This window comes from Mobula birostris, chromosome 5 (genome assembly GCF_030028105.1).
Source record: "Mobula birostris isolate sMobBir1 chromosome 5, sMobBir1.hap1, whole genome shotgun sequence".
Lineage (NCBI taxonomy): Eukaryota > Metazoa > Chordata > Chondrichthyes > Myliobatiformes > Myliobatidae > Mobula > Mobula birostris.
In genome coordinates this window covers 90,786,703-90,801,983 of record NC_092374.1, presented here as the reverse complement: position 1 = coordinate 90,801,983, position 15,281 = coordinate 90,786,703, and the positions used below count along the sequence as shown (strand labels likewise).

Below are 15,281 nucleotides of genomic sequence, written 5' to 3'. Positions count from 1 at the left end.
TGTATTACACTCTGTGCATGTGTATGTGTGTGTGAGATAGAGGGAGAGACAGAGTTGTGTTACAGTCTGTGTGTGTGAGAGAGAGAGGGAGAGGGAGGAAGAGAGTTGCTTTACAGTCTGTGTATGTGTGTGTGAGAGAGAGGTTGTGATACAGCATTTGAGCATTTGTGTGAGAGAGGTTGTGTTACGGCCTTTGTGTGTGTGTGTGTGTGTGTGTGTGTGAGAGGGAGAGAGGGAAGTTGTGTTTTGCTGTATGCATGTGTGTGAGAGAGAGAGGCAGAGAGAGGTTGTGTTACAGTCTGTGTATGTGTGTGTGAGAGAGAGACAGTTTGTGTTAGAGTCTGTGAGAGAGGTTGTGTTATGGCCTTTATGTGTTTGTGTGAGAGAGGAGAGAGAGGTTGTGTTATGCTCTGTGCATGTGTGTGTGAGAGAGAGCGAGAGACAGTGTTGCAGTTTGTGTGTGTGAGAGAGAGAGAGTGAAGAGGCTGTTGCAATCTGTGTCTCTGTGTGTTTGTGCGTGTGTGTGTGTGAGAGAGAGAGTGAAGAGGCTGTTGCAATCTGTGTCTCTGTGTGTTTGTGCATGTGTGTGTGTGTGAGAGAGAGAGGTTGTATGTGTGTGGGGTGGAGAGAGTCAGAGTGAGAGGTTGTGTTACGGTCTGTGTGTGCGTTTGTGAGAGAAAAGAGGCTGTGTGACTGTCTGTGTGAGAGAGAGAGGCTGTGATACTGTGTGTGTGTGTGTGTGTGTGTGTGGGAGAGAGAGAGACAGAGAGAGGAGGAGAGAGATGTCGTATTGCTATCTGTGTGTGTGAGAGAGAGGACGGGTTACAGTCTGTGTGAGTATGAGAGAGAGAGAGATACAGAAAGAGAGAGGGAGAATGTGTTATAGTCTGTGTGAGTGAGAGAGATGGTGAGAGAGAGAGGCTGTTTTGCAGACTGTGTGTGAGAGAGGAGAGAGTGAAATGCTGTGTTACGCTCTGTGTGTGTGTGACAGAGAGAGAGGGAGAGACAGAGTTGTGTTACAGTCTGTGTGTGTGAGAGACAGAGAGAGAGAAGAACAGAGTTACTTTACAGTCTGTGTATGTGTGTGTGTGAGAGAGAGGTTGTGTTACAGTCTGTGTGTGTATGTCAGAGATGTTGTGTTACGGCCTTTGTGTGTTTGTGTAAGAGAGGAGAGAGAGGTTGTGTTATGGTCTGTGCATATGTGTGTGAGAGAGAGAAACAGAGTTGTGTTACAGTTTGTGTGTGAGAGAGAGGAAGAGAGGGAGGTGCTACAGTTTGTGTGTGTGAGAGAGAGAAAGTTTGTACTGCAGTCTCTGTATGTATATGTCTGTGAGAGGTTGTGTTATGGCATTTGAGTGTTTGTGTGTGTGAGAGAGAGAGGTTGTATTACACTCTGCATGTGTGTGTGTGTGTGTGTGTGAGATAGAGGGAAGACAGAGTTGTGTTACAGTCTGTGTGTGAGAGAGAGAGAGAAAGAAGGAATTGCTTTACAGTTTGTGTATGTGTTTGTGTGTGTGAGAGAGAGGTAGTGCTACAGCCTTTGTGTGTGTGAGAGAGAGAGGGAGAGAGATCTGGTGAGAGAGAGGTGGCTGTGTGGTAGCCTCTGTGTGTATGTCAGAGAGAAAGAAAAGGCTTTGTGACTATGTTTGAGAGAGAGAGACAGAGTTGTGTTACAGTCTGTGTGTGTGTGAGAGAGAGAGAGGAAGAAAGAGAGTTGCTTTACAGTCTGTGTATGTGTGTGAGAGAGAGAGGTTGTGATACAGCGTTTGACCGTTTGTGTGAGAGAGGTTGTGTTATGGCCTTTGTGTGTGTGTGAGAGGGAGAGAGGGAAGTTGTGTTATGCTCTATGCATGTGTGTGAGAGAGAGAGGTTGCTTTACAGTCTGTGTATGTGTGTGTGAGAGAGAAGTTGTGATACAGCGTTTGAGCATTTGTGTGAGAGAGATGGTGTTACGGCCTTTGTGTGTGTGTGAGAGAGGGAGAGAGGAAAGTTGTGTTATGCTCTATGCATGTGTGTGTGAGAGAGAGGCAGAGAGAGGTTGTGTTACAGTCTGTGTATGTGTGTGTGAGAGAGAGACAGTTTGTGTTAGAGTCTGTGAGAGAGGTTGTGTTACGGCCTTTATGTGTTTGTGTGAGAGAGGAGAGAGAGGTTGTGTTATGTTCTGTGCATGTATGTGTGTGAGATATGGAGAGACAGTTGTGTTACAGTCTCTGTGTGTGAGAGAGAGAAGAGGATGTGTAACTGCCTGTGTGTGAGAGAGAGAGGCTGTGATACCGTCCGTGTGTGTGTGTGTGTGTGTGTGATGTGTGTGTGTGTGTGTGTGTTTGTGAGAGAGAGGAGCAGAGAGAAATCACATTGTGGTCTGTGTGTGTGAGAGAGAGGCTGTGTTACAGTCTTTGTGGGTATGAGAAAGAGAGATACAGAAAGAGAGAGGGAGATTATGTTATGGTCTCTGTGTGTGAGAGTTTGGGAGAGAGAGGGTATTTTACAGACTCTGTGTGTGAGAGAGAGAATTGGCTGTGTTGCAGTCTGTGTGTGTGTGAGAGAGAGGCTGGGATACCGTCCGTGCATGTGTGTGTGTGTGTGTGTGTGTGTGTGTGTGTGTGTGTGTGAGAGAGAGAGAGAGAGAGAGATAGATACAGAAAACGTTACAGAAAGAGTGAGGGAGACTGTGTTATGGTCTGTGTGTGTGAGAGAGATGGGGAGAGAGAGGCTGCTTTGCAGACTGTGTGTGAGAGGGAGGAGGGAGTGAAATGCTGTGTTACCCTCTGTGTGTGTATGTGAGAGAGAGAGGGACAGAGTTGTGTTACAGTCTGTGTGTGTGTGAGAGAGAGTGAAGTTGTACTACAGTCTGTATGTGTATGTGTGAAAGAGGTTGCTTTACAGTCTGTGTATGTGTGTGTGTGAGAGAGGTTGTGATACACCATTTGTGCGTTTGTGTGAGAGATGTGTTACGGCCTTTGTGTGTGTGTGAGAGAGAGAAGGAGAGAGAGGTTGTGTTACAATCTGCGAGTGTGTGTATGTGTGTGTGAGAGAGAGAGGTTGTGTTACAGTCTGTGTATGCGTGTGTGAGAGAGAGAGGTTGTGTTACAATCTGTGTATGTGTATGTGAGATAGGTTGTGTTATGCTCTGTGCATGTGTGTGTGAGGGAGGGAGAGAGAGGTTGTGTTACAGTCTGTGTATGAGAGAGAGAGGAAGAGAGAGAGGTGCTACAGTTTGTGTCTGAGAAAGGGTGTACTGCCATCTCTGTATGTATATGTCTGCGAGAGGTTGTGTTATGGCATTTGTGTGTTTCTGTGTGAGACAGAGAGAAGTTGTGTTACATTCTGTGCATGTGTGTGTGTGAGATAGAGGGAGAGATAGAGTTGCGTTACAGTCTGTGTGTGTGAGAGAGGGAGAGAGAAGTTGTGTTACTGTCAGGGTGTGTGTGTGAGTGTGTGTGAGAGAGATAGAGGGAGTTTGTGTAGGTGTGTGTGTGTGTTATTTGTGTGGGGGGAGAGAGAGCGAGGGAAAGAGAGTGAGAGATTGTGTTACAGTCTGTGTGAGAGAGAGAGGTTGTGTGTGTGTGGGGTGGAGAGAGACAGAGTGAGAGGTTGTGTTACGGTCTGTATGTGTGTGTGTGTGTGAGAGAGAGAGAGAGAGAGAGAGAAGAGGCTGTGTGACTGTGTGTGAGAGAGAGAGGCTGTGATACTGTGTGTGTGTATGTGTGTGTGTGTGTGTGAGAGGAGGAGAGAGACGTCGCATTGTGGTCTGTGTGTGAGAGAGAGGCTGTGTTACAGTCTGTGTGGGTATGAGAGAGAGATTCAGAAAGAGAGAGGGAGACTGTGTTATGGTCTGTGTGTGTAAGAGAGATGGGGAGAGAGAGGCTGTTTTGCAGACTGTGTGTGAGAGAGGGGGGAGAGAGAAATGCTGTGTTACACTCTGTGTGAGTGTGAGAGAGAGAGAGATTGTATTACACTCTGTGCATGTGTATGTGTGAGAGAGAGGGAGAGACAGAGTTGTGTTACAGTCTGTGTGTGAGAGAGAGAGAGAGGAAGAGAGTTGCTTTATAGTCTGTATGTGTGTGTGTGAGAGAGGTTGTGGCCTTTGTGTGTTTGTGTAAGAGGAGAGAGGTGGTGTGATGGTTTGTGCATGTGCTTTATAGTTGCTTTATAGTCTGTATGTGTGTGTGTGAGAGAGGTTGTGGCCTTTGTGTGTTTGTGTAAGAGGAGAGAGGTGGTGTGATGGTTTGTGCATGTGTGTGTGAGATAGAGGGAGAGACAGAGTTGTGTTACAGTCTGTGTAAGAGAGAGAGAGAGAGAGAGAGATGGCAGTGTTGCAGTTTCTGTGTCTGTGTTTGTGAGAGAGAGAGAGAAGAGGCTGTGTTGCAGTCTGAGTCTCTGTGTGTGTGTGAGAGAGAGGCAGAGAGTTGCTTTACAGTCTGTGTATGTGTGTGTGTGAGAGACGTTGTGATACAGCATTTGACCATTTGTGTGAGAGAGGTTGTGTTACAGCCTTTATGTGTTTGTGTAAGGGAGGAGAGAGAGATTGTGTTATGCTCTGTGCATGTATGTGTGTGAGAGAGAGTGAGAGACACAGTTGTGTTACAGTTTGTGTGTGTGTGAGAGAGAGAAAGGTTGTACTACAGTCTCTGTATGTATGTTCCTGCAAGAGGTTGTGTCATGGCATTTGTGTGTGTGAGAGAGAGAGAGGTTGTGTTATGTTCTGTGCATGTGTGTGTGAGATAGGGAGAGACAGTTGTGTTACAGTCTCTGTGTGTGAGAGAGAGAAGAGGCTGTGTGACTGTGTGTGAGAGAGAGAGGCTGTGATACCGTCTGTGTGTGTGTGTGTGTGTGTGTGTGTGCAAGAGACAGAAGCAGAGAGAGGTCGCATTGTGGTCTGTGTGTGCGTGAAAGAGAGGCTGTGTTACAGTCTGTGTGGGTATCAGAGAGAGATAGAGAAAGAGAGAGACAGAAAGAGACAGGGAGACTATGTTATGGTCTGTGTGTGTGAGAGATGGGGAGAGAGAGAGAATTGGCTGTGTTGCAGTCTGTGTGTGTGTATGTGTGAGAGCGAGAGACAGAGGAGGAGAGAGAAGTCATGTTGTGGTCTGTGTGTGTGACAGAGAGGCTGTGTTACAGTCTGTGCAGGTATGAGAGAGAGAGAGAGAGAGAGATACAGAGAGAGAGACAGAAAGAGAGAGGGAGACTGTGTTATGGTCTGTGTGTGTGAGAGAGATGGGGAGAGAGCGGCTGCTTTGCAGACTGTGTGAGAGAGAGAGACAGAGAGAGGGAAATGCTGTGTTATACGCTGTGTGTGTGTGAGAGAGGGGGAGAGAGAGAGAGGTTGTATTACACTCTGTGCATGTGTGTGTATGTGAGAGAGAGAGAGGGACACAGTTGTGTTACAGTCTGTGTGTGTGTGAGAGAGAGTGAAGTTGTACTACAGTCTGTATGTGTATGTGTGAGAGAGGTTGTGTTACAATCTGTGTATGTGTGTGTGAGATAGGTTGTTATGCTCTGTACATGTGTGTGTGAGAGAGGGAGAGAGAGGTTGTGTTACAGTCTGTGTATGAGAGAGAGAGGAAGAGAGAGAGAGGTGCTACAGTTTGTGTCTGAGAAAGGGTGTACTGCCGTCTCTGTATGTATATGTCTGCGAGAGGTTGTGTTATGGCATTTGTCTGTTTCTGTGTGAGACAAAGAGAAGTTGTGTTACATTCTGTGCATGTGTGTGTGTGAGAGAGAGAGGGAGAGACAGAGTTGTGTTACAGTCTGTCCGTGTGAGAGAGAGAGAGAGAGGAAGAGAGTTGCTTTATAGTCTGTGTATGTGTGTGTGAGAGAGGTCGTGTTATGGCCTTTGTGTGTTTGTGTAAGAGAGGAGAGAGAGGTTGTGTTATGTTCTGTGCATGTGTGTGTGAGAGAGAGGGAGAGACAGAGTTGTGTTACAGTCTGTGTGTGAGAGAGGGAGAGAGGAGGAGAGAGAAGTCATGTTGTGGTCTGTGTGTGTGAGAGAGAGGCTGTGTTACAGTCTGTGCAGGTATGAGAGAGAGAGAGAGAGAGAGAGATACAGAGAGAGAGACAGAAAGAGAGAGGGAGACTGTTATGGTCTGTGTGAGTGAGAGAGATGGGGAGAGTGAGGCTGTTTTGCAGACTGTGGGTGAGAGAGGGGGTAGAGAGAGAAGTGTTGTGTTATGCTCTGTGTGTGTGTGAGAGAGAGAGAGTTGCTTTACAGTCTGTGCATGTGTGTGTGAGAGAGAGGTTGTGTTATGGTGTGTGTGGGTGTGTGTGAAACAGGCTGTATTACTGTATGTGTGTATTTGTGTGTTTTAGAGAAAAAGAGGCTGTGTTACAGTCCGTGTGAGAGAGAGAGAGAGAAGTTGTGTTACTGTCAGGGTGTGTGTGTGAGTGTGTGTGAGAGAGATAGAGGGAGTTTGTGTAGGTGTGTGTGTGTGTTATTTGTGTGGGGGGAGAGAGAGCGAGGGGAAGAGAGTGAGAGATTGTGTTACAGTCTGTGTGAGAGAGAGAGGTTGTGTTACGGTCTGTGTGTGTGTGTGTGTGAGAGAGAGAGAGAGAGGGAGAGAGAGGGGATGAGAGACAGAGTGAGAGGTTGTGTTACGGTCTGAGCGTGTGTGTGTGTGTGTGTGTGTGTGTGAGAGAGAGAGAGAGAGAGAGGGAGAGAGAGAGAGAGAGAGAGGGGATGGTGGAGAGAGACAGAGTGAGAGGTTGTGTTACGATCTGTGTCATGATCTCTCTTCACATCAGCCTCTGTGCTGTAGGTAGGTTAAACAACTAAAGTCTCCCGCAAAAGCAATGAGTTCGAGTTCGTCGAACGCATCATAAGAACCATCTCCTTCATATACAGATTTATTATACAATAAAGCCGATTGAAACGATGTTTAAAGAGGTGTTTCCTTCTAACTTACCACATACTTGTTTTATGTAAGGTGAAACCGAGGTAGCTGTGTACATACATCTATTGATGCTTCTGGACACTGAGTAAAGCTTCAGCTCTTTGCTGAGGTACTTTACCCTTTAGTTTAATATTTACAGTGCATTCCACTTGCAACAGTAAAGAGAGAAAGAACAGCGACCTGTTGGTCAGTGCACAGCGGCCTCACCCCCAAACCTGAATCAGCCTCGCTCGGGAGCATGACTTTTTTGTTTTTGAGCTAAAGGGGATTCACAACGATAATAAGAACACAAAATGCCGGAGGAATTCAACAGGTTAGGCAGCATCTATGGACAAGAATAAACAGTCGACATTTCAGGCCGAGACCCTTCCTAAATCCTGAAGATCCTTTTTGCTAATTTGCTGCCCACCCTATTAAAACCCCCTATAATTTTTTGTGTGTTGTATTGGATTTCCAGCGTTTGGAGAATTTCTTGTATTTACGATAGCAAGGATGTTGCCTGGATTTGAGGATCTGAGTTATAGGGAAAGATTGAATAGGTTAGAACTTTTCTGCCTGGAATGTAGAATGAGAGGAGATTTGATAGAGATATACAGAATCATGAGAGGTTATACAGGGGCCGGGTGGCGTGGTGGAGATACGTTTCTACCAAGGGAGGAGTAAGGAGCTCCCGTTTGGGGTCTGTCTACAATTCCCATCAGGGTATCTTTACCCTTGCAGTTCCTTAGCTCTATCCACAATGATTCAACACCATCTGACTCTATGTCACTGCTTTCTAATGATTTGAATTCATTTTTTTTACCAACAGAGCAATGCCTCCTCCTCTGCCTCCTGCCTACCTTTTCGATACAACGTGTACCCTTGGACATTAAGCTCCCAGCTATAATCTTTCAGCTATGATTCCGTAATGCCTACAACACCATGCCTGCCAATCTGCAGCTGTGCTGCGAATTCATCGACTTTATTCCGTACACTGCGCGCTTTCAGTCCGGTGTTAACTCTTTCCGATCTTGTCGCATCGCGCTCAACCTAACTTTGTCTGAGGCCTTACCAACATCTTATTCTGATCGACATGTTGATAAGAATCTTCTCGTCATGTTCATATTTATAGCTTGTTTATTTTGTTTTCTTGTTGTCATCTTTTGAACTTCCGTTGTTCGGTGCGGTCTTTGATCTATTGTGCTTCTTGTACTGTATTTACTGTGAACGTCTGCAAGAAAACGAATCTCAGGGTTGTATATGGGGACATATATGTACTTCTATAATAAGTTTTCTTGGAACTTTGAAAATAGTGAGGTGGTGTTCATGGGTGAAATCTGATGGTGGGGGAGGGGGAAGAATCTGTTCCGAAAACATTATATAATTATGAGATGTGTAGGTAGGGTAGACAGTCGAAGTCTATATCGCCAGGGTAGAAATGCCAAATGCTGGAGTTAAGGTGAGAGGTGGAAGTTTAAAGGGTATGTGAGTATGTGTGTGTGTGGAGGGAGGGGAAGTTTTTTTTACACAAAGAGCGCAGCATGCATGAATTGGTGCTGGGGTAGTGGTGGAGGCAGATACCATCGTGGCATTTAAGGGGCTTTTAGATAGGCACGTGAATATGCAGAAAACGGAAAGATATGGACCATGTATATCTCAGCATGGTAGAAGGGAATTAATTTAATTGGGAATCACTTGCTTAATTAGTTTGGCATAGGATGATGGGACGAAAGACCTGTTCCACTGCTGTATGGTTCTATGTTCCTTCACCTTTAAATGTCCCTCTTATCATCAGGTGGTATGAGCAGCCAGTGCATATCACAAGTCCTGGTAATGTGACCACTAACTCCAGGTAGACAATCTCTGAAGAGTGTTGATAATGGTTAGGATCACCCATCCTCAAGGTGTAGCATCTGCTTAGCCTCTTCCACCCCCTGGATCAGGGTCGCGTGAAGCCATGGGAGCAGGTGGTGGATGCTCGTATGGGTAGCCGGTGCAGATCATGAGTCCTGGTTACATGACCATTGATGCCAGGCAGACAGTCTCTAAAGAGTGTTGATAATGGCTGGGGTCACCTGTATTGTAAAGGCACTGCCCAGAAGAAGGCAAACCACTTCTGAAAAAAATTTGCCATGAACAATCGTGGTCATGGAAAGACCGTGATTGCCCACATCATACATCAAGGCACATAATGAACAACAATCCTCATAACCACAATCTCCCTGCCCTGGAAAAAAATGGCAGGATCTATGGAAGAAAGTAAACCATTGATGCTCCAGGCTGAGACCCTTCATTAGAATTGTCAGATCAGATGCCCCGATGAAGGATCTCGGCCTGAAACAAAAGGCTGACCCACTGAGTTCTTGCAGCATTTTGTATGGGTTGATTGAGATTTCCAGCATCTTCAGTCTTATTTGTGACTCCATACTTGCTCCATTCCTCTCTCTACAGACACTGCTTAACCTGCTGAGTATTTTCAGCACACTCTGTTTTTATTCTGGATTTCCAACATTTGTGGTCACTTGCCTTTAGAAAATGAGAGATAGAGAGAGAAAGAGAGGATGAGATATGGAGTAAGAGATAGAGAGATAGAAAGCTAGAGATAAAGAGATAGAGGTAAAGAGTTAGAGATAGAGAGACAGAGATAGAGGGAGAGAGAGTGAGAGCATTAGAGAAATGTGTGACCCAAACCTAGCTCTTGTATGATTTAAAGGGACCAACACTTGTTTTTTTTTGTAGGTGGTAGAACCTTAAAACTTGGTGACATGGGGTGAGAGTAGGGGAGAGAATGCAAAGAGGGTTCAAAGGTTTATGGACTTCTGTGAAGTGACTGAAACATGGTAGATTACTTTGATGCTGAAAAAGGAATGAGATTTTCACTTTGATGCACAAAACTACAAAGCAGAGTGTTTTTTTAGAAAACAGAGACGGATTGAAAAACGTTGATGAGCCTCAGTAAACAAGCACCTACTGTAGATACTATTGATGGTGGGAAGTCTAGTTTGGTTTGGGTCTACCTGCATACAAAAGGGCATACTTGCTACATAGGTTCAACAGGGATCTCTTTGGCTGAGGTGTTTGTTCCCAGAAGTCACGTCACGTTGAGTTAGTTAGTTACTGCCTGTTGGTGTTTAGGACAGCAATGAAGATCCTCCATCTTTGTCCATCCTTGGCCATCTTCTCTATTGTGTCCCTGGTGTGCTTTAGGGTCCTCATTTCAGCCAGTGTGGTATGGAGCCAAGTTGTCTTTGGTCTTCTGTGTTTTCTCTGCCTTTCAGAGATAAAGTACACAGGATCTTCTGAAGGCTCATGGTGTGGAATGATGACAGCCAGGTACATGGTTTGTACATTCCAAAAACCAATTTTGGTCTTGGTCTTGGTGGTGTTCAGGGCTTCCTTCATCATGCCAGGAGCTTTCTCTTGGTTTTCACTACTGTCAGTCATGCAAGTCCCAGATGGAGGCTCAGGAATACCGTCACACTCAGATGTAGGAGGATTCTTCATTGTTGTTTCTGCAACAAATTTTGTTGACCAGTCAGAGATGTCAGCCCTAAGCTAAACCCCCAAACCTGGAGGACTGGTGGGCCACTCTTAGTCTGGACTCTACCCTTTGACGTGTTTGGCTTGGGTGACACGACCATGAGCCAAAGCATAAAGCTCTGACTCCAGCCAACATAGCTCTCTGGATCATTGAGGCACGCAAGCCTCCAAACCATGACAAGGTTGTGGTTCTCTTGGAAGCACGTCACAGGTAAAAGGACCCGTGAAAAGGTGAGGTGTTTCATTAGGGAAAGGATGATGAATGTTTGGAGTGACACACACAAAAACTTGGAGGAACTAAGCAGGTCAAACAGCATCTATGGAGAGGAATAAAGAGCTGACGTTTTAGGCCAAGACCCTTCATCAGGACTGGAAAAGAAGGGGGAAAATGTTCGTATAAGAAGGCAGTGGGAGGGGAAGTAGTACAAACTGGAAGGTGATAGGTGAAGCCAGGTGTGTGGGGGATGGAAGGATGAAGTAAGAAGCTGGAAGGTGATAGGTGGAAAAGGTAAAGGGCTAAAGATGGAATCTGATTGGAGAGGAGAGTGCACAGTGGGAGACAAGGATGGAGGATAGGCACTGGAAGTGGGAGTGGCGGTGATAGTGATAGGCAGATGAGGAGAAGAGAAGAGGTAAGAGGGGAGACAGAGTGGGGAATCAAAGAAGAGGGAAAGAGGTGGGGTAGAAATTTCCATCATCTGTACAATCTCTTGTGTTGACAAAAGTTTAGAATCCATTTTGTATTGTTTTTCCTGGCTAAGAGGAGACCTGATAGAAGTTTTAAAATTATGAGAGGCAGAGGTAAGATCAGAATCTTTCTCCCAAGATAGAAAGGTCAAATATTAGAGGACTTGTACCAAGGTTAGTGGAGGAAAGTTTAGGCGAGATGTCAGAGGTAGATTTTCTTTTGCACAGAGAGCAGTGGGTATCTGGAATAGGCTGCCTATATTCAACATGGCGTTTAGGAGGCCATTAGACAGATACATGAATATAGATAGATGGAAGATAGATAGAATTGTAGAGCCCCTCAGCCCACAAAGTTATGCAGAGCCAGCTAAAAGTAAACCAAAAACACCCAATAACTTATCCCTCCTACCTACACCATGTCCATATCCCTCCATTTTCCTCATCTTGCCTCTAATGTATTTGTCTCCACTACCATACCAGGTAGCGCATTCCAGGCATCCGCCACTCTCTGAGTAAAAAACTCACCCCTCATATCCCCTTTGAACCTACCCCCCCTTGCCTTCAATGCACGCCTTCTGGTATTAGACATTTCTACACTGAGAAACAGATACTCCCTGCTTACTCTATCTACATCTCTCATAATCTTATAAAGCTCTATCAGATGTCCCATCAGCCTCCACTGCTTCAGAGGAAAGAACCCAAGTTTGTCCAGCTTCTCATGATGAGACATACCCTCTAAACCAGGTAGCATTCTCGTAAATCTCTTCTGCACCCTCTCCAAAGCCTCAACATCCTTCCTATAGTGAGGCAACCAGAACTGTTTGCAGTTCTCCAGATATGGCCTAACTAGAGTTTTATGAAGTTGCAACATAACCCCTTGACTTTTGAACTCGATGCCTCAACTAATAAAAGAAAGCATTCAATAAGCCTTCCTAACCACCCTGTCGACCTGTGCAGCCCCTTTCAAGGAGCTCTAAAATTGGATCCCAAGATCCACCTGCTCAGCAAAACTGTTATGAATATTGCCTTTAACAGTGTACTGTCTCCTTGTATTTGCCCTACCAAGGTGAAATACCTCACATTTATCTGGATTAAACTCCATCTGCCATTTCTCTGCCCATATCTCCAAACGATCTATATCGCTCTGTACACTTTGCCAGTTTTCTATACCATCCACAACTCCAGCAATCTTGGTATCATCTGCAAATTTACTAACCCACCCATCTACACTTTCATCTGGGTCATTTATATACATCACAAACAGCAGAGGTCCCGGCACAGATCTCTGCGGAGCACCACTAATGACAGACCTCCAGCTCAAATAAGTCCTTTCAACCACTGCCCTTTGTCTCCGATGTGCTAGCCAGTCCAGAATCCAAGCGGCCAATTCACCATAGACCCCATGCATCTTAATCTTCTGGATTAGATTCACATGAGGGACTATGTCAAACACCTTTCTAAAATCCATGTAGACAACACCCGCTGCTCTACCTTCATCAATCTCTCTCATCACCATGTCAAAACACTCAGTCAAGTTGGTAAGACACAACCTGCCCTGCACATAGCTGTGCTGACTCTCCCTAATAAGGCCACGGGAGGCCAAATGCTCATATATCCTAACCCTAAGAATTTTCTCCACCAATTTCCCTAGAACTGAGGTGAGACTCACCAGTCTATAGTTTCCAGGATTTTCCCTTGTTCCCTTCTAAAATGGAGGTACAACATCAGCCACTTGTGAGCCCTCCAGGACCTCGTCCATGCCTAGAGAGGACATGAAGATACAGGTCAAGGCCCCAGCAATCATGTCTCTTGCCCCCTTTAACAAACCTGGGGTAAATCCCATCAAACCCTGGGGACCTATCCATCTTAATTCTCATCAGCAGGCCCAACACCTCCTCCTCCTTGACCTCTAAATATCCTAACTTATTTATACACTCAGCACTGATCTCCTGATCCTCCATGTCCTTTCCCTTGGTAAATACTGAATTACTCATTAGGTGCCTCACTCACATTCTCCACATCCAAGCAAATGTTTCACCTTTATCCTTGAATGCCTTCCTTTTCCCTAGATCACTTTTTGTTCTTGATGTATGTATGGAATACCTTGGGATTCACCTGAATCCTACTTGCCAAGGACTTTTCATGGCCCCTCCTGGCTTTCCTAATTCCTTTCTTTAGTTCTTTTCTGGCTTCTTTATATTCCTCATGTGCTCCATTTAATCCTAACTTCAGAAGCTTTACATACTAAGCCTTTTTCTTCTTGACTAAATTCAACACTTCTCTAGATATCCAAGGTTCTCTTATCTTTCCATCCTGTCCTTCCTTCTATCAGGAACATACCTTTCCTGTAGTCTGTGCAAATGATCTTTAAACACCTTCCATATATCTGATGTGGACTTGCCAAAGTAATGGTGTTCCCAATTGACCCCTCTTAGACCCTACCTAATACCCTCATAATTTGCCCTACTCCAACTTAAAACTCTCCTGCAAGGACCATACCTATCCTTATCTACAGCTATCCTGAAAGTTAGGGAGTTGTGGTCAATGTTCCCTAACTGTTCACCCACTGAAAGATCAGTCATCTGGCCAGGTTCATTACCCAACATAAGGTCCACTTCAGCCCCTCCTCTCATTGGACCGTCCACATATTGATTTAAGAAACCCTCCTGGATACACTGAAAAAATCTGTCCTTTCCAAACTGCTTGCTCTAAGAAGGTCTCAATTTATATAAGGGAAGTTGAAATCCCCATGACAGCAACCCTATTGTTTTTACGCATTTCCTTGAACTGATTATACACCTGTTCCTCAGTGCTGTGTGGGGGATGGTCTGTGGTTCAATCCCATCAGTGTGATTGCACCCTTCCACTTCTGAGTTCTACCTAAATGGACGGTTTCTGAACCCGCTTTTATGTACCCCTGAGTGCAGCTGTGATATTGTCCCTGATTAGCAGCGGAACTACATCCCACTCTTTTACCTCTTTCTCTATCTTTTCTAAAACTTTGAAAACCTGGTACATCAATCACCCATTCCTGCCCCTCTTGCAACCAAGTTTCAGTAATGGCCACAGCTTCTTAGTTCCATGTACCGATCCACACTCTAATTTCATCAATCTTACTCATAATACTCCTAACATTAAATATATACACACTTCAAACTATCCGATCCATCAAACCTGTTATTTCAATGTTGCCTTTCAATACTTTCCCTGACATCTACCTTCTGGTTTGATCCTTCAATTTCTGACCTGGGGATCCAGTTCCCAGCCCCCTGCAAAACTAGTTTAAAGTCTCCCGAACAGCATCAGCAAACCTCCCAGACAGAATACTGGTTCCCCTCCAGTTCAGGTGCAATCCGTCCCTCTTATATAGGTCACCCCTTCCCCAGAAGAAATTCCAGTGATCCAAGAACTTGAACCCTATCCCCGTAATATTTCCATAGCCACTCATTCATCCGTGCTATCACCCCAATCCTACCTGCACTAGCCCATGGCACTGAGAGTAGTTTGGAGATTACCTATCTTGGAGGTCCTTCTCTTCGGCCACTTTCCTAACTCTATATACTCACTGTGCAGGACCTCTTCCCCTTTTCTGCCCATAACATCGGTACCAATATGCACCACAACCTCTGGCTGTTCGCCCTCCCCCTTGAGGATATCCTGCAGCTGCTCCAAAACATCATGGACCTGAGCACCCGGGAAGCAACACACCATCCTGGCGTCTCTTTTGCAGCCACAGAACCTCCTACCTCATTTCCTAACAATTGAGGCTCCTATAACTACACACTGCTTGACTTTACCATTCCATGCTGTGAGCTGACCACAGCGCCACCAGCCTGGGTGCTTTTGCCATGTCCCGATGGGTCCCCCCCCTCTCCCAAGTAGTATCCAAAGATGCATACTTGTTGCTGAGGGGAATGGCCACAGGGGAATGGCCACAAGGGAACCCTGCACTGACTTCTTAATCCCCTTACCTCTCCTGGTGGTCACTAATGTACTGCCCAAAGCCTGTACTCTGAGTGTGACCTCTTCAGATGTCTCATCTATAATATCTTCAGCCTCCCAAATGATCTTGAAAACATCCAACTCCAGCACCAATTCCTTGAACTGGTCAGTCAGGAGCTGAAGTTGGGTGCACTTCCTGCAGATGTAGTCATCAGGGAAACAGTCAGGACTCCTGAATTCTCA

At 45.5% G+C, this 15,281-nt stretch overlaps 1 protein-coding gene across 1 annotated transcript in view; it reads right to left on the bottom strand.

Moving 5' to 3' along the window:
* The window catches only part of LOC140198376 (uncharacterized), a 141,538-nt gene extending 126,592 nt beyond the window's left edge, over positions 1 to 14,946 (bottom strand). The window contains exon 1 of the mRNA XM_072259471.1: positions 14,894 to 14,946. Within this exon, the coding sequence (XP_072115572.1) occupies positions 14,894 to 14,946 (53 nt within the window). The remainder of the gene's footprint in view (positions 1 to 14,893) is intronic.
* Positions 14,947 to 15,281: the final 335 nt, after the last annotated feature.